General features: G+C 28.3%; 1 protein-coding gene across 1 annotated transcript in view; it reads left to right on the top strand.

Moving 5' to 3' along the window:
- LOC136091180 (sacsin-like) overlaps positions 1-24429 on the top strand; it is a 101455-nt gene that overhangs the window by 32520 nt on the left and 44506 nt on the right. Inside the window, exons 5-7 of the mRNA XM_065818185.1 lie at positions 4634-4781; positions 4855-6360; positions 10262-20889. Of these exons, the coding sequence (XP_065674257.1) occupies positions 4634-4781; positions 4855-6360; positions 10262-20889 (12282 nt within the window). The remainder of the gene's footprint in view (positions 1-4633; positions 4782-4854; positions 6361-10261; positions 20890-24429) is intronic.

Below are 24429 nucleotides of genomic sequence, written 5' to 3'. Positions count from 1 at the left end.
TTAATAAGTTTCTAGTGTCTTGAGTCCAATAAATTATTCTCTGACATTTATTACAGATTTTGATCCTTTCATTCCATTACTGATTTATTAACTGTAATTATATAAAGGTTCTTGTGAATTAGGCGGAAGCAAATAGACAAGGATTATTGCTATATCAAAGGCTTTTGCTTGAATTAATATTTTGATCTCTTCTATTAGCATTCTTGGTATCAGAGAAAATTTTCAAAACAAAACAAAAAATAACAAAAAAAGTTATTTCTTATCATTATTAAACTTCCTGACAATTTTACCTTAAAATTTTCAATATATTTTACCTATAAATCAGTTGTACTTGCTGATGAACTATATATGCCAGTCTTAATAAAATTTTGTTATGATTTAAAGTCTTTACTAAATGTTAATGAAATGTAAAAGTAAATGTTTTAATTGTAAGTCTTGATAAATAGTTATCATAGATTACTAAGTCTTGTCCATAACACAGATCTGCCAAAAAATATTTTTAAAAAGTTGTTTGAAATTTGATAGCTGTTTTTTATGTATTTTTCAGCGCTGATTTCGAAAATGCAATCCATTTTTTTCTATCACATCAGGTTTTCTCACAAAAAAGGGATTATTTTTGGGTAAAATAACAAAGTTCGACCAATATTTCACATTTTTCAATTGTTATAGAATTTTATTTTATGTATAAATCATCTTCTAAACTATATTTCAAGAACACTTACATTTCTCTTTCAGCTTATAAGTCCTTATAATAATGTTTCTGCTTTCTGTCGAAGCTTCTATTATTGCTTTTCCAGCTGTGGACTCATTCAGGATCATCTCTCTTCAACATCCAGCCATAGTCCGCTATCATGTTGACATTCCATCTTCCCTGATATCTTCTTTCCATTTCCTTGGTGTCTTGGTGAAATTTTTCGCCTTGCTCTTCACTTACATCACCAAGGTTTTCAGGGAAGTAATCAAGATGTAAATGGAGAAAATGAACTTTAATGCTCATGTTACAGCCCAGCTTCTTAAAGTTGTCGAGCATGTCTGTGACAATGGTCTTGTAGTTTGGATCTTTGTTGTTTCCTAGGAAACCGGTAACAACTAACTTAAAGGATGTCCATGCTGCCTTTTCTTTTGTTTCCATTTTGTCCACAAAATTAGGATATTTGAAAGTCTCCCCTTCTTTTGGCAATGCCTTAACAAATTGTTTTATCAGCCCCACCTTAATGTGAAGTGGTGGAAGTAACACCTTTTTGGGATCCACAAGGCTTTTTCTCTTAACGTTTTTAACTCCTACTTTTAAGGTTTTTCTCAAGGGCCAAACTTTTTTTATGTAGTGCTGCTTTCTGTCTCAACTGTCCCATTCACAGAGAAAGCAAGGGAACTTTGTATAGCCACTTTGTTGACTAAGCAGCATTGAAATAACTTTTAAATCCTGGCACAGTGTCCATTTGTGGTCTGAGTAGCTATCAGGTCACCTTCTGAGTAAATATCAGGTCACCTTCTTGACAGAAGAGAGATAAAAATTCCTTTTCCCTTGATCGATTCCAAAAAAAGGATGTACCCGAATCCATCATTTTTATCTTTCAATCTAGATCCTAAAACTTATGCCAAGTCTTTAGGAAGACCTAGGCCTCTAACTAAATTGTTCAGTTCAGATTGTGAGAATGGAATGGGATCAGTTGTACCAGAATTGTAGCAATCAGTCTTCTTCACTATCACCTTGCTAAGCCAATGTCTCGTGATCATCTAAAATATTATCCAAAGAATCTGGAGGAGAGGGTATTGGTACTCCAGGTCCATGAGGAATAGGGCAAATGGCTGATTGAATGTTAGGGTAAGAAATATCTTTTTTATTTTTCAAATTGAAACCTTGAACGTTGTAAGAACAAATATAACAGTCATCACTATGATTTTTGGGCTGCCTCCAAACCATTGATATTCCATAACATAAAGACTGCTTTTTACCTTGAAACCATTGCCTTTGTGTGGAACCCAAAACTTATCTTGATTGCCTAACTATATACCATAATAGGCAAAATATACTTTTTCAACAAAATTGGAGATGTTTTTTTGTTGCTTTTTAATGGTATAGTTACCACAAATGTAGCAGAAGCAATCTAGTGAGTTTATACATCGTGAATGAGAGATGAAATGTTAGACCTACCCTTGTTAATGACAGTGTTGAAAATTTGAAAAAAACCTTAAGAGCCTAACTTTTGAGATAAGATGCGATATTTAGTGAACTGAGAATAACGGAGCTTAGCATCAGACAATACATTGATTTCTTGCAATTGTAAATAGCTGTTTGTTCTCAAGAGAGTTTTTTTTTTTTAAATGATTACGATTAAATATAGCAGCTGCACAAGAAAGTGAAAAGTATGAAGTAAAATGAGGCTTGATATGGAACTAATGAAAAGGAAGAAAAGTTTCCATTCCTGCCTGAATCGAGGAGGTTAAGTAGGAGACGCATTTATTAGTGAGAGTGGAGAGAGAAAAGACATCAGTGCAAGGATCATCACAAAAAAATCCCATGCAGCTTTAGGGTAGTAGTAAGTAGTGCAATGATAAGATGAGTCCAAAAAAGAAGTACAAGATAAAAGATTTAAAGAGACTATTGCATGGTCAGAACCACCTAAAGAAGAAAAAGGAGAAACTAAACATGTTGTTTTAGATTAAATATAATTAACTCAAAAAATTTTGAATTTTGGCTGAAAATAATTTCAAGCCAAGAGTAAAAAAAACTATTTGAAATCTCTTTGAAATCAACTGTTTGCAAATATATGCCATTTAGAACAAGACAGAAGAAGACATTATGAAACATGTGCAGTTCTTAGAAAACCAAAGATTGTGGAAAACTATTTCTTTGGATGTAACATCAATAAAAGGCTCGTTTTTTTTATTATACTTTCTTCTCAACCTAAATGTAATAGTTGTTTCATTTATTTATCTTTTAGTTAAAAAAGTTCCTTTAGAAAGTTGTATAGAATTACTTATGATGACCAGTTTAGTCACGTTTAAATTAACTAATTTGATAAAAGTTGAGATGCATAGAAATGTGTCAGAAAGTAAGTCAAGCACCAAAGTAGCAAATAATAAATATAAAAGTTGGTTTCTGGATTTGTTTCAGAGAAATAGAAAAAAAATTTGTTCAGACTCGAAAAAAAGTTTTAATTCCTGCATTTTCAAGAGCATTGAGAGATCTTTTTCCTCCTGCTCTTTCAGCTGGTGTTTTGGCTTTATCTGCTACTCAAGAGTACTATTCAATAGGAAATATAGCTCAAAAGGTATTACCCTCAATATGTGCATTAACAATTGATCAAGAAACAAATGTTAGAGAAAATGTCTTTGTTTTTTTTTGTTTTTTTTTGATACAAAATTTTTTTAACCATAATTTTTTAGATGGTATATTTAATTTTTAGTTTTTAGAACTGCATCAAAAATACTCATTAAAATAAAAATTTTAAGCAACATTCAATGTTATGCAGAATCCATAAGATTTAAATAACTACAGAGTATGCTGACAGTCTATCATAAAATAAGAGATAACTAATGTTACCAAGTTTAAAGCTTATATATATATCATAAAACAAGAGGTTATACCAAGGTGAGTTGTTAAAAGGTCTGAAAGGTATAGCAGTTGCTTTGTTGTACTGGGGCCATATTCTCATCTCTCTGTTAAGCTTAACAGAGCTTTTGTCTGAAATTTCATTACAATATTGCTAAGTAAAGAAATGACGAAAAATTTATATAAATTCGTTAAAATAAAACTTATACCAAAATAACAAATAATTGTTTAAAAAATTATAATTTTAGATAAATTTTTTATTAATGTAATTAAAAAAAAATTAAAAAGAAATTTTTGACTAATGCTCCGTTAAGCTTAACGGAGAGATAAGAATACGGCCCCAGAAGTTTAAGGCAGCATTGGGATTGTTAACTTTCAACTCTTTTATATACATAAAAAGATAATGTATTATTATGGTATATAATAACAAAAATACTCTTGTGCGTTTAAGAGTGCTCAATACTATTAAATAATAGAGCAATATTTATTGTGTACTTATAGTGCCGGCATTCAAAGAAATATTTACTTTCCTTATTCAACACCCGGGGCTAAAATCTTTGACGCCTATTTTTTTTGTTTTGTTTTTGTAATGTCAGAACTATTTACATCATAATTTTAGTTTGTACTTTTTAAACAGTTTTCACGTGACAAATTATACTCAATGGCTGATAATTGCCAAAAGGCATGAAATATATATATATATATATATATATATATATATATATATATATATATATATATATATATATATATGTTCAAATTCTAAAATTCAAAATTTTAATTTTTGTTAAAAACAAAAATATAAAAACAATAAAGTAGTATATTTTAATTATGGTATCCTATAGTATATTTTAATTAAGTTACCTCTCCATTTTTATGTCTATATATTTATTATTGCTATATATTTTATTGTCTATATATTTATTGTCTATATATTATTAATTATTTTATTTTAAAATATATTTTAATAATATTATTATTAACAATAATTACAATGATAATAATGTTTAATAATGTCATAATGATTAATTATATTTATATTATTATTGACATATGTATAAGTATTATATTTTTCAGGGACCTTCATTGTATGCGTATAACAATGCTAAGTTTACAGAAAAAGACTGGGAAGGAATTAGTTCTTTGGGAATAAGCTGTAAAGAAAAAGAAGTTTTAAAAGTCGGAAAATTTGGATTGGGCTTTAAATCAGTATTCCATTTATCAGGTTTTATTTATTTTATTTTCTGTAACAATTCTTAAATAGCAATTTACTAAAATTATTTTTATGTTACATATAGATTTTCCTATGGTAATGAGTGGTACAAAATTTATGTTTCTTGATCCTATGGTCTGTACATTGAACAGCGAAGTTCTTGAGTTTGATTTTCAAAATAACGAAGATCGATTGATATTTCAAAATCATTCTGATTTTGAGTTATTCAAAAGATTATTTCAAATTAAAGAGAATGGTGTGAGTGGAACTTTATTTCGCTTTCCATTGAGACAAAAAAAATCAGATTTATCAGAGTTTTGCTATAATAATGGTCAACTAAATGAATTGATTAAATCACTTAAAGAAAATGGTTACTTGAATTTATTGTTTTTAAAGTGTGTAAAACATATAGAGTTATGCCGTATTTCAAAAGGAAGCAATGAAAAAGTAGTTGAATATTCAATTGCATTGACAGAAGATTGCATTAAAAAGTATGGTAATTCAAAAATGCAGTTTATTGATAAAATTAAAAAACAGCTTCAATCTCCTAGTTACTCTGAAGTAACGAATGACTATGAAGTAAACATTATAGAGAAAGAAATAAATACACCTGAAGTTAACTATTGCTATTTTGTAAGTGAATACTATAGTGGTGCTTCATCAGATTTCAATAATCTTCAAAGCCTTAACCTTTTACCACTGGTAACAGTAGCATACCCTAAAAATGATCAATATCTAGATGATGTTGGAGGACATATTTTTTGTGTTTTACCACTGCCTATGTGGCAAAAAGGCATCACAGGTTTACCTGTGCATGTGAATGGTTTCTTTGCTCTCAGTGAAGATAGGCGTGATTTAAAATGGCCAACAGATCCTAAAAATATAAACAAAGACCAGCAAGTTCTTTGGAATAATTTTCTTATAACAAAGTTGCTGCCTCATGCTTATAGTAACTTGATGAAATATTTAACTCAAATGCGCTTAAGTTCAGATATCGTGTATGACTGTTGGCCAGAAAAAGATGACGTTGACAAGAAATGGCAGCAACTCTTGAACCCTTTTTTTGAAAAGGTTTCTCAATTAAAATGTTTTTATTGCAGTTTTTGTAAAGAATGGTTGTATCCATCAGATTGTTATATTCTTAGACCAGATTTATTTTCATCTGAAGAACAAAACTTATGCATTAGAGGTTTTTTTGAAATGTGCAGTGAAAAAGTTTCCATTGTTCCCAATCATGTTCAATCATACTTTAGCAGTCTTAAACTCATATCTAAGTCATTAGTACAAACTACTCTTAAAAAAAACTTAAATTTTTATAAATCTTGTAAAAGCTCTGATATGATGCACATTTTAGAGTTTATCTTGACTGATATTTCAGATGCTGAAAAATTATGTGCAATACCTTTGTTACCAATGCATGATGGAACATTGGGTTCTATAAATTATAAGAGCGGTTACAACAGTTCAATTTTTATTGCTACTGACAACCATCCATTAGAGATTTTTCCATCCCATCAGAATTTTTTTAATCAAAAACTTTTAAAAGAAAACAAAACTTTAATGAAGATTTTTCAATCTGTAGCTAAAACAGGTTTTTTATTTGATTTTCTTTTTCTGCGTTTAATTATTTTTTATTATTCAAAAATGTTTTATTTATTAAAATGATTATTTTATTTACAACTAATTGCAACTATGACTCTTATTCAAATTACATACATATATATTTTGTATTAAATACATATATATGTTGTTTCAAAACTAAATATATATATATATGTTGTTTTAAATTAAATACCTATATATGTTGTATTAAATTAAATAATGCTTATTATTTGATGGTATTTAAATAATTAAATTTTCATTTAAATAGTGGGCATTTCTATTTCTGTGCATAATTTTTTATTTTTATTTGTTTTAACAATTAGTAGCTGGGACTTATAAAGAACAATTATGAAAAAAATATTTTTTTCGTATTTAACGTTACCTGAATATTTAAATAAATTTAAATATTCAGGTATCCTAAAATACGAAAAAGAATATTTAAATAAAATTGTCTTGCCTAATCATATTTTATTTTGAAACAAAATGTATATTTTAGACTTTAAACAATTTTTGTATGAATCAATTTATTTTCAGATAAACCATTTTCTATGTTCGAGCTCATTCTTAATACCATCTTTTCAAAGTTTAAAATTTTTGAAAATAATCTTTTTAAATCACCATTTGAATTGAAAATATACTCAGGAAATGGCCTAAAGCAAGTTTAGAGTTTTATTTTTTTATCCATCAAGAACATACAAAATGAAAAATCTATTTTATCAAGAACATACAAAATGAAAAATCTAAAATTGCCCTTCAGAAAATTAGCAAAATCAGGGTTGGAATCTCCGGTATTTTCCCTGTTACCCTGCGGTCCACTGAAATATAGTCCTGTTTGAGCAGTCTGCTATGATAATCAGTAGTCCAGTATTCCTAATTTTTTGGGTATTTTTTTTTAATATATAACTACTAAAATATGATAATTAAGAACTGTTTATTAAAAATTGTTAATAAATAATGTTAAATTGAAGATTTGAAAATAGCGTGGAGCTACAAAAGTTATAACCGAAAAAAAATTTTTTATAAGGAAATTAGTTTTGTATTATTTTCACTCTATCTTTGTCAAATTTAATTTAGTTGAAAAATGAAAACATGTTTTTAAAGTAATTAGCAACAATCTATATTCAATTGTTTATGTTTAGAATACATTTTTGTGTACTATCCAGATCATTAATTTTCCTTTGCATCTATAAGCATACATGGCCTATTATGTAAGTAATTATCTTTAAACAAATATTTATTTATATGGATCATTAAGCAGTGACATCTTCTGGCTTAACGATACCACAAGTTACTTTGACTGTTATGTTTTTGCCCATATACACCTACACGTTTCAGAGGCTTTTAATTATTTCCTCCCTCCTAACTGCATGACATTCTCATTTTCCTGATTTTTTAACTCCATTTTTAATATCAGTAGCTTACTTAAGCGTCACACAAAACACAATCTAATTGGCACTTTCCACATTGTGCTGAGTATATTCACCCTTTTTACTGGTCTCTGATTGGACTAGACTTGACACACAGTGAGGGCTGACAGGTTGTATCAATTTATCTGTTTACATTGCACACACGGCAGACGCCTTGTTTATCTTCTTGACTAACAATTTCTATTGTTGCTGTTGCCATTCATCAAGTTTTAAATTTGTGAGTTATTAAATGCCCAAAAAGGCTATTGTCTTACAGTCCAGGTTGCTATAACCATCCATTCTGAAGGCATTATCTACATTTGATGTTGGTTATTACCATTCATTTTTTTACTATTACTGTTGTATACAATGTACTAGCACTAAGCACTTTTCTATTATTTATCCACTTGCAAAACATCAAGGAATACTGGTTTACTGCATCAAATTACAAACATTTATTCAATGTCTCACTCTCTGTGAGATCCTGATGTCCATTAACTTTCTTAGTTAATGGATATGAGCATCTTACAAAGAGTGAGTATATTAGGTGTATCAAAGAGGAGCTACTTTTAGCAGCTTCAGCTCTTAAGGATAAAATCATCACAAACCTTTCCAATAATATACTCACCAAACCTGTAACACAACTTCTGGCCATGGGACTTAGTTACAGTCTGGCTCGACAGTATTTACCATATAAAACCTAAATAGATGTCATCAAGACATTTGAAAAAAAATGAAATTAAAGTTCTTTTTTAATAACTACGATCATATTATCACTGTACCATAAAAGAAAAATATCAATCAGAATGGTTCCCACCACCCCACAACAATTCAACTCTGACCCATTTTTTTTAAAACTGTCAATAAAAATGCATCCACAATACTTGACACTTAAAAAACTAGGTTTCATAACCTAACTAAACTATGGAGCTTTGAAAAATTAAAATCAAACAAAACACCATAAGAAAAGCTGATAAAGGAGGCAGTATTGTTATTCTTAACACAAATAATTATGAAAAGAAAATTAAAGATTTGCTATTGGATGACAAATCCTACCACCCACTACCATACAACTTAACTTTACATATAATAAAAAACACCAATCACTTGTCAACATTTTGCAGAATAAAAACATTTTATCATTGAACTTATTTGTACTTCAATGACCAACAAACCAGCAAATCCATGGTGCTCGCATAGGAGCGTGTATAGCCCCACCTTATACTGATCTTTTTTTGAGTCTTCTTGATACTATTATTATTGAACAGTTCTTTCACACCATTTTACAAATGTTTTATTAATGACATTTTTTTCATTTTTCGAGACTTCCTAGAATAACTTCTACTGGTCAAGACACTCATGAACGATCTTCAACTACATTTAGATTATATTTAATAAAATCTTCATAGTTAAAAATTTGATTTTGTTAATAAACACTCTTTTATAAGTAACAAACTGTCTGATTGCTCTGCCAGGCTACCAACAGTTGTTATTTTGAAAATATAAGTCTGCCTTTAAGAAATTGAGTAGTCCTGTGCTGCCGCACAACCATGAGGTTGCTCCCCTGCCCATAGACCTATATTGTTTCACCCTACTCAACTCTATAATCACGTAGGCTAGCAATTGATAGTTGGAATGATACCTAGCCCCTTTGTTCCGGCAGTCAAATTTATTAAACCTATTGTGAGAGTGAAGTATATAGTATATAATAAAAGTTTATTTAAACTATTGCCTCCTTGAAAATTTGTTAAATTGAAGAAAAATTTGTTTGGCAATGACTGAAAATATCATTTCTAAAGAAAATGTCTACTTAAAATTCTTTCTATTATATACTTTTATTGCTCATTAAATTTTTCCTTAATCAGGGGAGACCAGATAAACTTTAGACATGGGAATGAAAAATTGGAAATCTTCCAACCTGTTGACACTAGAAAAATTTTATAAATGGTCAATATATCTGTAGTCTGTAGACATACTGCTTTAGTTTTGAAACAGCTAGTTGACAGTTTTCCGCAAAATTAAATTTTATAGTAGAATAACAAGTCAATTAGATCTTAGTTTTGATATTATAGTTCAATAAACCCAACTATAATGAAAATTGTGCAAAGTCTACTCAATCTTTCCTATATATTAAACTTCTAGACTTAACACTCTAGCTTTGCTTTTTTAAAAATCTTTTAAGTTTTATCCTTAAATAGTCTCAGTTAAGTTTTTAGTTTAATTTTAAAATTGAAAGTAAATGTCAAGTTTTATATAAAACTGTTCTGTTTTGTCATAGTTACATTGTTACATTGCTATGGTTACATTATTACTAATGAATCTTTTAATAAATAAAACGTATATTTAGTTCCTCTTTTTTAACTTTTAAAACTTTTTTAGAATGTCTAAAAATGGCATCACACATATGCCTCGTTTCCCCAAGTGACTTATTTATTAATTTACAATATATTACTCTAGTTTTTATATATTTTTTAATTTGTTTAGGGAAGTTTAACATTACAGTAGTTGACAGTAGTCAGCAAGCTTTGGATGTTATAAAAGCATATTGTGAAAAAAATAAATTTAGTTTTAAAAAGGTTATAATGAATGATTTTTATCACAACTGGTACAAATCTCTGTGGGCCTACAAAAAAAAATATAGATTATCGTTAACAAATTTTGAAGGAATACCAGTGGTTTTAATTAAACAACAAATGGAAATCTCATTAAATGTATTAACTCAAAAAGACACAAATGTTATTGTGGAGTCTTTTGAGAAGAGCTTACTAACACCAGCCATGAAATTATTTTTGAATAAATGTCATGTTCCAATATTGTATGCAAACGATCTAGATCAAATTGATATTTTTGAACTATGCTCAAACAATTTCATAATGAAACCTACAAATCAAGGGTTTTTAATATCCCTCATGAATCACCATTTGCAATCTAAGATCGATGTGTTGAATTGCATTTCAGATGCACCAATAGAGATACGAAAGGTAATTAGGGCTGGGATGGAAAAACTTCTAGAAAATCTCTCCTTACTCAGTGAAAGTACGAAAACATTTGTTAAAAAATTAAAAGTTTTTGAGATTTTGCACCCTCCAGGTGAATTTGTATGTTTGGATCAAAGTTCTTATATTGTCGATAAAAGGCATTTTTTACCTTTAATGTCATGTCTTGGAAATTTTATTGATTCAACATCAGTCTCTTGCACAATCATGAATGCATTAAATCTTACGCAGCTATCATTTAACGATGTTGTTTTTTTCTTGACAAAGTATTTCCAAAGGTTTTCTTTAGATCAGCAACGTCATCTCAATGAATTTCTATTAGTTTGCCTAGAAAAGTTTGAGCCGAGTATAGATGCATTGAATTTACTAAAAAATCAAATTTTTATTGAAAGTGATGGAAAGCTTTTGAAGCCTTCTTCATTGTTTGAGAAAACAAGTGAATTGGAGAAAATGTTTTTTGGAGAAATTAGCAGATTTCCTGATGACAGGTATAATACCTCAGTACTAAAAAAACTAGGTTTAAAGTTGAAGTCAGATTTAAGTTCTAATGATTTAGCTCAGAGCATAAGTTTTATTGACAAAACAAAATTCAAAGAAGAGGATTTTTCAAAACTCATCAACAAAATAAAAATTATTCTACTAGCAAAAAACTTTAGCATGTCAAATTATTTACATTTAAAGTGGATACCAATAAAGCAAAAGTGTTTAGGATCATACCCTTTATCTCTGCAATGGTTCGGAACTGGAAAGTGTTTGGTAGAACCTAGCAATGTCTATTTGGATTCACACGAGTGTTTGATAGGAAGTGTTGCTTATATCATACACCCAAGTTTATCAGAAATATATTCAAAAAAATTTTCTAACATAAATCCATCTTTAAACTTGATAATGAAACATTTAAAAAACATCGAAATAAATTACAATGATGAAGAAAAAGGTCTTTATAAGCAAAATATACAAATTGTTTACAATAATTTGCTCAGGTTTAATGTTGATGATGTTGTTGATTATTTTAAGAAACACCAGATGAAAATCTGGAGTGGCTCTTATTTTATAGGTGTTAATAAAGTGCTTTTTAAAAACATGTCTCTTAACTACGATGTATCTCCCTATTACAATCAAGTTAAAACTGTAATTTCTGATGTTATTGAAAAGTATATTCTATCATTAGACTCTTTTCCTAAAAATGAGATTGATGTATATTTGAATGTTCTTAAGCAAATCAAAGAAAAACATGACACAACAGATAAAGATACATCCTTTGATCTCGATCTGTCGATAAAACTTGTGAAATATATTGCATCAAACTATTCTTCTTTACCGAAGAATAGTCAAGTGTTTGTACCTATACAAAGTAGAAGACTGTGTCTCAATTTATTGTCAGAATGCTATTATAAAAGTAGTGATACAGCAGATTCAAACACAACTTACAATTTACTTCATGAATTGTTTAGTGAAGATGATGCCAAAATGTTAAATGTTCGTAATTTAGTGAGTGTTATAATCTCCCCATCAACATTTTCTTGCTTTCAGTCATGGGGACAACAGGAACCGTTAACAACTAAGCTTAATCGAGTTTTAAAGCTGTACAATGATGGATTTGCCATAGCTAAAGAATTTGTTCAAAATGCAGATGATGCTGGAGCAAAAGTAGTCAAATTTCTCTATGACAAACGACAAAACAAAGAGTTGAAAAACAATTTAATTGATTCTGGCATGAAGCATTGGCATGGGCCAGCACTCTGGATTTATAATAGTGCAGAATTTACTGAGCAGGATTTTGTTAACATAACAAAATTAAATGCTGGAACCAAAGAATTTGATACTTCAAAGGTCGGTACTTTTGGACTGGGTTTTAATTCAGTTTACCATCTTACTGATGTTCCAAGTATACTAAGTGGAAATACTCTTGTTGTGTTTGATCCTCATACGGAATATCTTGGAAGAGCAATACATGATAAAAGAGAACCTGGTATAAAAATGACACTGGAAGGGAATTCCAACTTCATTCAGTTTAGTAATCAATTTAAAGTTTTTCACGGAATATTTGATTGTCATCTTGACTATGATAGTGAAGATGTTCAAACATTTAAAGGAACTCTTTTTAGAATACCTTTGCGTAGCAGTGAAACTGCTCCACTGAGTAAAATAAGCCAGTTAGTTTATTCTGAAAATGAAATGAAGTTACTGTACCAAAAAATTGAAGAACGAATTAAGCATTTGTTATTGTTTACTGAAAATGTTTCTGAATTTGGTTTGTTTGAAATATCTGATGATGTAAACAAAGTATTAACTATATCAACTGTTAAGAAAAACATTGAAGTAATTCATAGACATGGTGAAAAAAATGAAATTTCAGTAATGAAAGTTTGTACACATATGCTTCAAAACAATCTTAACTTCAAAAATATAGATATTCAATTAAAAGTTTTAATTGATTCTGTTGTTAAAAATAAGACAGAAAGAAATGTTTATCTTATAAGTTCTTGTATTGGTGGAGAGAACTCTTATGCGTATGCCAAAAAGAACAAAGGACAAAATTCTTGCGGATCTATAGCCATTGAAATTAGTGATCTGCAAGGAAATAAGTTTGTTGAGAATGCTGATGGAGATTTATTTTGTTTCCTTCCATTACCAATTAAAAGTGGATTGCCTGTTCATGTTAATGGTTTTTTTACTCTTTCTAGTGATAGAAAACATCTTCTAATAACAACTCATGATGAGAAGTCTTATGGGACAAAAGACTGGAACAATATTTTAGCTGAAGATTTGTCTACAGCTTATATAAATCTTCTGCTTCAATTAAAAAGATTGAACTCAAATTACACTTTAACTGAATGGGCAAAAATTATCCCGTTTGGTGTAACATATAGTGCAAGAAACATCTCTATGCAATGCTTAACTAAGTCGTTTGGTAAAAAATTGGTTGAAAATCAATTAGAACTATTCCCTACTGGCATTAACAATCAATGGATTTCATGGAAACATTTAAGATTCTTGTCAAATGAAATTCATTCTAGTATAAGACAAGAAGTGTTAGCTTTTATGAATTGGTATTATTCAATGATGAAACCTAGACTTTATGTTGTTGATACACCAGAGCATGTTGTCAACTTGCTTTTAGAATGTGGAATTAGTGTAGAATCTAATAAAATTACAGTAAAAGCATTTATTAGCTTATTTTTAGATTGTCTTGGTTCTCCTCTGCTTGATTTTAACTTAAGAAATAAAATCACAATTTATTTTATTAATAACAATATTGATTGTCTTTACAATTACAGATGCTTGCCTACAAAACCTAACGAAAAGTTAAAGATGTCCTCTGAGTGCGTTGCAGCAGATAGCAAAGCTGCTTCTTTATTTTTTTTATATGATGAAGTATTTGTGTTAGATCAGTTTACACCTTTTCTATCTAAGTTTAAGGATATTAATTCATATAATTTGTCATGGCCCATGATTTTATTATGTGCAAGGTCTATATCTCGTATGTCTGATTTTGAAGGAATTGTCAAACGCAGCAAGATGTTAATTAAGTTAATGGAATCTACCGAGACTAATGAGTGCCCAAAGTATATAAAAAATGACCTTTTCAAAACAAAATTTTTACCATCTTATGAAAAACCTGATTGGTGGCCGTTTAATATTCATTATGGAGAATGTAATAAAGTTGAAGCTCCTTGCAATAGTTTTGGAAAGGATTGTCTTTATTTGGCTAGTGTGACAAAACCAATTTGTAAATTTCATATAAAAAAATCTTTGTTTAACTTTTTGGGCTTAAACAAGATCCCTTCTTTTGAAACTGTGAAGCAGCAGTTGATAGATTTAAATTCAAAATCTAATATTGTATGCGAGCGTCTTCAAACAATATTAAATGACATATATAACTATTTACATAGCCATGCTACTTCCAGTCAACTAAAGGAACTAAATGAGTTGTGCATAGTATATTCAGAAAATTCTTATCTAGTACTTCCTAGTTTGACGTTCATTTGCTTTCCACTTGACATCTCTCCATATATATTTAAATTATCAAAAAGTATTTCAGGTAACGAAGTTCAAAAAAGTTTAATGATAAAATTAGGAGTAAAGGATAAACCGGAACTCGAAGACTATTTAAATATTTTATCAAGAATAAATGAAGATTACAAATTTGACTCTCTTGCTGATCAGCTACTTAAAGCTATAAATCAATTTATCATTCCTGAGTTATTACCTTACAAAGATTCAATTATTAGTGAGAAGCTATACCTTCCTGATACAAATGGTAAACTGATAACATCTACAGAGTTATATTTTAAAGATGTTTTTTGGACTCCAGATCAGCCAGGAATAAACTACACTCATGGTGATATTCCTCTTAGTCATTGTATTGCACTTGGTGTTAAACCAGCTAGACACAAACATTTTAACATGATGTCAAAAGGAATATGCTTTAAACAGTTTGGTCAGCACGAAAAATTGACTGTCAGATTAACAAAACTTTTAAAAGGATATCAAAATAGTGAAGACATTTTAAACGAGTTATTGCAAAATGCTGATGATGCAGGGGCAACGGAAGTTACATTTTTATTAGACACAAGAACTCATGGAACAGAAAAGGTTTTTTCTGATGAATGGAGGGATCTTCAAGGACCTGCACTGTTAATATGCAACAATGCAATATTTAAAAAAAGCGATTTGGAGGGTATTCAGAATTTAGGTGAAGGAATGAAAATCAAAAATGCTTTGCAAACTGGAAAATATGGAGTGGGATTCAATGCAGTGTACCAAATTACAGATTGTCCAATGTTGCTTACACCTATTGCAGATGGTAAAGATGTTTTGTGTGTATTTGATCCAAATCTGAAGTATGTTGTTGGTGCAACCGAACAGTATCCAGGAACTATGATTGAAGATGCAAGACAGGTCATTGAAACTTATAGTGATGTTAAAAAAGCATTGTTAATTGATGAATTTAATTCTAAAGGTATGACTTTGTTCAGACTTCCCTTAAGAAATGAAAAGATGGCTGAAGTTTCTGAAATATCAAAAACAGTGGTAAATAATGATTACATTAGTGGTTTATTTAGTAAATTCGAAAAACATTCTTCCATTGTTCTGCTTTTCCTTAAAAGTGTGCATAAGTTGACATTTAGAACCATAAAAGATAATAATGAAAAATCTACAACATTTGTTGCTCAACATTATGATACTAAATTAAAAAAGATTAGTAACTTTCAAAAAGCTGAAAAAGATTTTGCTAATAAGTTAGGAAATGTTACAGCAATAATGAATTTAGTAGAACGACTCAACAAATTTGTGTGTGTAAAACATTTGATAAACAATGAATTTTCTAAATCATATCACTGGAACATTATTGAGCAAGTTGGATTTTCTTCCATAGATAGCGTTTCTCCTCAAATAATGGAGTTGATTGAAAATAATGAACTATATTTAATACCAAAAGGAGGTATTGCAATTCCTATTCATAAGAACTGTGAAACATGTGAAAGTTTCAATGAGGTTAACAGTATGAACAAAACTACCTTTATTGTAGACCATGGATTAGTGTTTTGTTCTTTGCCATTGCCCATTATTACCAAGTTACCAGTTTTTATTAATGGTAATTTTGTCTTGGAATATGAAACACGACGATGTCTTAGCCTAAGTGTTCCTGATTCAGTTGATTTTAAATGGAACGAAACAATAATTCAGCATTGTGTTGTTCCATGTTACCTAGAATACATAACACAGCAGGCGTCTAAACTTTCAAAATATTTTGAAGATTTGGAAAAACAAAATAATAAGATAAAAAAATTTTATAACATGTTTCCTAAATCTGACAATAATGTACACAACAATTTATTAATGAATTCTTTTTTTCAAGCAATATCAGACCATAATCTTTCAGTATTATTAGTGTTAAATGAAAACATTGGTGAACCTAAGGTTGTTTGTGTTTCATCTAAAGAATTTTTGATATATGAAACTAAAGAAGATGATGTTCACTTTTCTTCAACAACAAGGTTTTGTAATGATGTTTTTCGATTCTCTTCAACAAAAAGTCCCAACAAGTCTCCATTACTATTGATGTTGCAACAACTATTTATTCCGTGTGATTTATTACCAGAACATATTAAAGAGGGTTTTGTTCAGATCGAAACCCAACTTAAAGTGTGCACTCCAAACATCATTTGCAAATTATTGTGCGAATTAGCATTTAAAATTCTGCCTAAAAGTTCTAAACACTGGGATGTGGCAAAAACAAGATTTAGAGAGAAAAAAAATGTAAAAATGGTTTTGGAGTATTGTTTGTCTAAAGAAACGAAAAAATGTAACAATTACGAACAAAAGAAAATGTCTACTACTGATGGAGAAAATAATGCTTCAACAATAGAATTAAATGGTTTACCTCTGTGTTTATGTGCAGATGGCAGTGTTACTCATTTTTCTAAACAAAATCCAAAGTTTTTAACTAAGCACAGTTGTTTGTTTAAAGAGTTTGCCAATGAGTTTGTACATAACGAGTTGGTTTGTGCTCTTAATGATTACAAAGGCTGTGATTGTTTTAAAGAATTTTCAATTATAGATTTTGTAAAGTTTTTACCTGAAGTTTTACCAAAAGAGAAGTTTTTTGATATCATTATTGAGGTTAATTTAGAAAAAGATAAAAGTATTTTGGGCAAAGACTTTATTTGGTTTAAAAATGCTTGGCGTTTTCTTGCAGAAGTTGAAAATGAAAAACCTGCTAAGTGGTTACATAGTGATGTAAAGCCATGGTCTTTGTTAGTTGTAAAGTCATTTGTTCTTCCTATTGAAAAAAGTAAAAGCGTATTACAGTTGCAAAATGTTCATAGTAGTTTTGAAGAGCTATCCCAAATACTGAAAAAATATTTTGGAGTTTTTGAAAGTGATTATATTGAAGATAAGAAATCTACTAGTAAAGCAAATAATTGGTCAGAATTAAGATCAAGTGAAAAAATTAAGGAATTTTTATATTCTATGGATTTGGCTGAAAAAATTTTTGGTAATATTGAAGAACCATCAGAGTTGGTTAATGCATTGACTTTTTCATTCAACAATGGAAAATGGAACAAATACAGTGAAAAAGAAGCTAATACAGTTTTAAAACAATTTTCCTCTTCTAATAAATATCTGGAGCCATTCGTTATAGACAGTTTAAAAAATTTACCTCTATTTTTGTCTATTAATAATGATTTTCTGTCACTTAAAACAGATAAGTTTGTCCTTGTTACTGAGGATGTTCTTTTTGATGGTTTAGGGGATTTACTCAAAGGGATTACATTTCTTAAATATATTGATGAAAATATTAAAAGTCTGTATATATCACTTGGTTCTGTTTGCATTAACAGAATTGAGTTCTACAAACTATATGTTATTCCTAATTTTGATAGAATTGATGAATGTTCAAAAGACAAACATATAGATTTTATACAAAGCAAGTTTAGAAATTTATTTAAAAATGATAAAGATCATTGGATTAATTTATTAAAATCAGTTAAGTTTGTGAAAAACTGCAATGAGGAACGAATGTTTTGTTCAGAGCTTTATGATCCAACAAACCCTTTATTTGATAAAATAATTCAAAAAAATGAATTTCCAATGCCAAAACATTGTGATGAATGGACTAGTAGTGAAAATTTTGAATGGCTTCTTTTTTTAAAGGAGAATGGTTTGATATATAGAATTTCTGAAGATATTTTTATCTTACTTGCCAAGAAAATTGAAAAGCTTGAAGATTTAAAATTGTTTAACGATGTATCAAAAGAGTTGGTTAATCACCATTTCATTATCAGTCATTTGTTTACTAAAGATTTTTATGATAAAATAAAAAATATAAAATTTCTAACATCTGTAAAAATGAATAAAGTTCGAGAAAACTTATGTCCTAGTGTAAATTCAACTTGTAACAAAATTTGCCTTAATGGATCTGCTCTATATGAATCTCGAGATTTATTTTGGACAAAAAAGACAATTTTACCAAAATACTTAGATCAAAATTTAACTTCAAATTTAAAAAAGTTTCAGCAATATGAGCCTGATGTGATTATAGACCATTTAAAAAATGTTTTAAGTTCAAACCAATTGTCACGAAAAAGTAAGACACAAAAGTTAATACCTTCTGAACTTGTTGAACCATTTCTTACTATTTTTAAACATATTTATTCATACTTTTTATCGTTAGAAAGCTTAAAAAATATTATTTCAAAATTAAAATCTATGAGCATTGTTCTTGTTTCAAAAAATACATGTTTAGATGTTCCCTTTAAAGCTTTGCTGTTTGAAGAAAGGAGTATTCCACCCTATTTATGCCCAGTTGATGTTTCTTCTTTAGGTCAATATTTTAAGCTTTTTGAGGAAATTGGATGTCATTCTAAACCTTCTTCAGTAATGTATATGCAAGCTTTAAATAATTTAAAAGAAGAAATTAATGAAAGTATTTTGCACCCTAATAACTTAAAGATTGCTTCAAGTGCAATGCGTCATTTATCTGACATGCTTCAAAGAGATTCACTTTTGCCAGCTGATTCAAAACTTTATTTACCAACATACATATTTGATAACAAAGAAGAAAATAGCATTCATTTAACTCTTTCTTCAAACATCATAGCAATGTCAGATTTATGCTATGCAGAAAGATTAAAAAACTTTCAAGAACCTATTCTCTTCAGTGATAATAATGATAAAATTCAACCTGGAACAAGTGAAGTTTTGATGAAACATTTACCATTAGACATTAGACCTAAAAATATAGGAGATGTGTTAAGTGAAGAAATAATTTCAGAAATAAATCCTATAACTATTCCATCAGGCCATATCAGTGAAGACATAAAAAAACGTTTAAAAGCTCCAGAATTTTTAATAGCATTGCAGCGCCTGATAAAGCATGACTCTATATCAAGATCAATTGATATTGATTTAAACAACACTATTGAAACAGTTACAAATATTTTGCAGCACTTTAATGTTGTTGTTGTTCCAAAAATTGAAACAAAGCTCAGGTTTCTTCCCAAGAATACTTTGATTGATAAAAGTAATTATGATTGCAATGTTTTCTTATGGAAATCAAAAGGTGAAGTTACATTGTATTTAGCTTCAGTTTTAGAAAAAGATGATTCAGACAAAATTTATACATATCTAACTACCTACTTAATGGATTATTTGGGATTGTCGTCTAATGAACCAACTCTAACATTATTACTTTTTCAGATGTTTCATTCCCCACTACAACGTTTGTCGTCAATATTAAATGGTTATAAAATTTATCATGATTCTTCAAACATATCTTTCTTAAACCATGGTCAGCTTCCATTGCCTGGTGACAAGGTACCTTTAGAATTCCACCCATTACTTAGTAATGAATATTTTGAATTTGAGATTGATGATTATGCAGCTCTAGATGTTGGTGGTGACGACGAGAGAGAATTTATTTATGTGCTTATAAAAAAAAAACCTTCAGGATGTTTTAACAATATGAATAGTGAGTATGAAGTACAAGAAAAACCTGATGGGATACTGGTTAAAAGGAGATCTTTTTTATTGTATGGGTTTAATAGAAATGTAAATCCTGGTTTGAGGAAAAGAACTGATTCATTAGGTGTGGCATTAGTTTCTGGAACAGAAAATATAGATGAAGACTTAGAAAACTTAGAGGAAGATTTAGGAGATGTTGAAGAAATATGTCAATTAATAAAAGCAGAGCTGAAAAATCTTGCCAGTTTATCTTCAGAGGATAAAAAGAAAGTCATTCGGAGACTTTATTTAAGATGGCATCCAGATAAAAATGCTTTGAAAAACAAAGATAAGGCCACTAAAATATTTCAGTTTTTACAGAAATGTATCAACATGTCAGAAGAAGGAATGTCCAATAGTTTCAGTAGATGGTCCTCAGAAGCCTCAAGGGATAGAAACAACTTTAGGAACTATTTTAAGACATTTTTTAAAAGTGATTTTTACAACAATTGTCAAAGATCTCGCAGCTGGGTTCCTCCATCATTTCAAAAGAAGAATCCACAACCTGGTGAGGCAAAAAGATGGCTTCGACAAGCAAAAGTTGATTTGGATTGTGCAGAAAAAGAAGGATGTTTTGAATGGAAATGCTTTAAATCTCATCAGGTAAATTATTTTTATATACATACAAATAAGTTTGGTGAATTATCATTTATTTACTAATATTTATACACAAAACATCCAAAAACAATTTTAATTTGAAAAACTTATTTCAAAAATTTATTATTCATAACAAAAATGTCATAAGGTTAAAAAAATGAACTAAGTGAATCTTAAGCTTTATCAAATATCAATGTCTATATTTATAAAGCTTAAAGTTCATATGTTTTTCAGGAAACTCACATTCATTGGTCAGAATTTTAATGTTGAGTTTGTTTGATTAGTTTGGTTCAAAATTAAAAATATATACCATGATATAAATTTATGTTATATCATTGTCTACAATTAGTTAACAGAAATTTTTTTTATTGTTAAACTTGAAATTTGTTTTTAAGTTTAATGTGTAAGTAAATTTTTAAAACTAAGTTTTATTATAATTCAAATTTCATATTGTTCAATATTGTTGAAATAACTTAAATTTGATTTGAATTATATCAACAGTAGTTGCTTTTAAACAAAACATTTTTTATGGAAATTTGTTTGTTGAAACTGAAAATAATAGTTTTAATGTCATTTAAATAAAAAATGATTTTTAATAATATGCTTATGCAAGTGCAAACGTGTTGTATTAGGGGAGAGTGGGGAGAAGTGAGACGTGGAAGAAGTGGGACAGCCTGAAATTTCCAATTAGGAGTGTTGCCTAAATATTGTTATTTAATGTAAACAATTAAATTTCTTCCCCTCTATTTAGCATAAATTGCTTTGTTTCCTTGCGTGCGCTAAAAGCCCTTATTTTGAAATGTACCTTAAAAAAGTATTTACATTGGGGTGAAGTGGGACGGAAAAAAGAAATATTTATGCCTCACTTCTTCCCATTGCTATTTGATTATTGCAATTGGTGAATGCTCTTAAATATTTTTATGTTGATTAGGTGATTTTATGATTTTATCAGTTTCTATTTAATAATTTGTATTAAAATGTTGTTTTAAATTTATTTGTCCCACTTCTACTCACACTTGTCCCACTTTACCCCAATGGCACGGTTTATCTAAGAGCAAAAATTTGTATACTTAGTTATAATTGGCTGGAAACCTAAGGGGATTGAATTGGTGCTTAAAAAGAAGGTTTATTTGTAAAAACTTGTTTGGTTCAGTTTATACATCAAGTAAAAAAGATATTGTAATTACCCTAAAAAAAATTTACGTATCCCACTTCTAATATTAGAAATGCAGTGTATTAATATATGAAAGAAGAAAGCAGTGTATTAATATTTGAAATGTAAAAGTGATTAAAATACAAAGCGTTGTATTGACATTAGAACGATTTAGAAAAATTATGTTCATACTCTGACTTGTTTTTTTACCTGATAAATTAGGTTAAGATAAAGTTATATATTTGAATATCTTATTAAATATATTTTTAAATGCTTAGATGCTTATATACTCTGATATTTTATAGCATTCAATTCATCATGTTCTGAATTACTTTATGAAAAAACTTAAAAATAAGAAACTAAATAATTATAATTGATTTTTAAAAACAAAAAAATCTAATTTATTGATTAGGAAGCGTTGTGTTTAGTTTTTAATCAAAAAGGTTTTTGTTTTTATTATTTTTTATTATTTTATACTATTTTTATTATACTGTTTTTGCTTTTTTATTTTGGTTTTAAAAACTGAATTATTTAGATAAAGGCGCAATGAGCCTAAATACATTTCTTTGTTTTACTGTAAGATAAGCAAAATGTAGTTAATTGTTTTCCCACCACTCCGATCCCATTTCTTATCTAAGGGGACCACTACCTTTAGAGGGAAAACAGAAAAATTTTTGTGCCACAACATCTGTGTTCTATAGGATGCGGACCCTCTATTCTTTCTATGATATGCTAAAAAGACATTAAGATAAATCTGAAATGAAAAAAAGCAATTATGATGTGTAAATATAAAAGGAGTAAAACATCACATAACAAAGATTATAACATAAGTTATGTTTTAAAAATAAACAAAAAATTATTGGGCCAATTTAGAACAGTCTAGAAAAGAAGCAGTTAGGAAAAAAAGTTTAACTAATAAACAAATTTGTTTAGAGAAATGGTTTTCTAGATGTGCCAGCTTAATCACTAAGCAAAATATAAAAGAATAAATTTATGTTAGCATGAGAAACTGTATATATTATATATTGATAAAAAAAAATTAAACTTGTGTCAATATAAAAAGTTTAACAAACAAAAAATTAAATAAATTAGCTATAATATGGTTATTAATAATTGTGAAATCATAAAATAACAACTTAGTAATAAGTTGTTTGGCTCATACTAATTATACATCTCAAATTTGCTACTTTTTTAATATAATTTACTTATTTGGAAATTCGCATAAAAATATCATTTTCATTGAACGCATTGCATTTTCAAATCGCTACTTTAAAAAAAATAATAATTAATAAAAAAAAAGACATAGTAACACTAAATAGCAAAAACCCAATTAACTGTAGAACCTGGTTTTGTAATGTTACCAGAAAACACACTTATATTTACCTCAGTCATATAAAATTCTAGTTTTTTCCTAAGCTGTTGACTTATGATTAATAAAGTAAATTTTAAATCATAAAAATTAGCTAAATATAAACCATGTATTTACAGCAGACAAACAAAAAAAACAACTTAAGAAATAAAAAAATATATCATTTGAGTTTAACACTCATTGCACGAACAAGCTTTCTTTTTATAAGTAGTGCATTACATAAATAGATTTCAATTTTAAAACAATTATGAAATGTTTATATAAACATGCTATGCTTCCTAAAGTTTTAAGAAATGACAAAAAAAAAATATATATATATATATAAATGTATATATAGATAGATATAGATATAGATAAATAAATTTCTGATGAGTCTTAATTGATGAAACACTATGTTAAATGAAAAAAATTTGTAAGTGATTTTCTACCAATTTATATATATATATATATATAAAAATATATATATATATATATATATATATATATATATATATATATATATATATATATGTATATATATAAACAACGTTTATATATATACATGTATATATTAAACAACGTTTTTGAAAAATATATGCAGAGACCCCCTTAATGTGTTCTATCTAATACTAAAACACTAGGTTTAAAATTTTTTCGAATAAAAAATATTTTAAGGGGTCCCTCAAGACCCTGGAAATTTAATGGGTCCCTAATATTTTCAAAAAAAAAGTTTTTTAAAAGTATGTCAACCTGGTACTCAGATGAAGCAAAATTATATAAAAATTTCAAAAATAATATTTATGCCTGTTGTGTGAAATATATTTTATTTATATATATATATATATATATATATATATATATATATATATATATATATATATATATATATATATATATATAAATATATATATAAATATATATATATAAATATATATATATATATATATATATATATATATAAATATATTTCAGACAACAGGCATGTACAAATCAGATGAAGCAAAATTATATAAAAATTTCAAAAATAATATTTATGCCTGTTGTG

This window comes from Hydra vulgaris, chromosome 14 (genome assembly GCF_038396675.1).
Source record: "Hydra vulgaris chromosome 14, alternate assembly HydraT2T_AEP".
Lineage (NCBI taxonomy): Eukaryota > Metazoa > Cnidaria > Hydrozoa > Anthoathecata > Hydridae > Hydra > Hydra vulgaris.
Note: the sequence above shows the minus strand (reverse complement) of the source record. Positions and strands in the feature narration are given on the sequence as shown.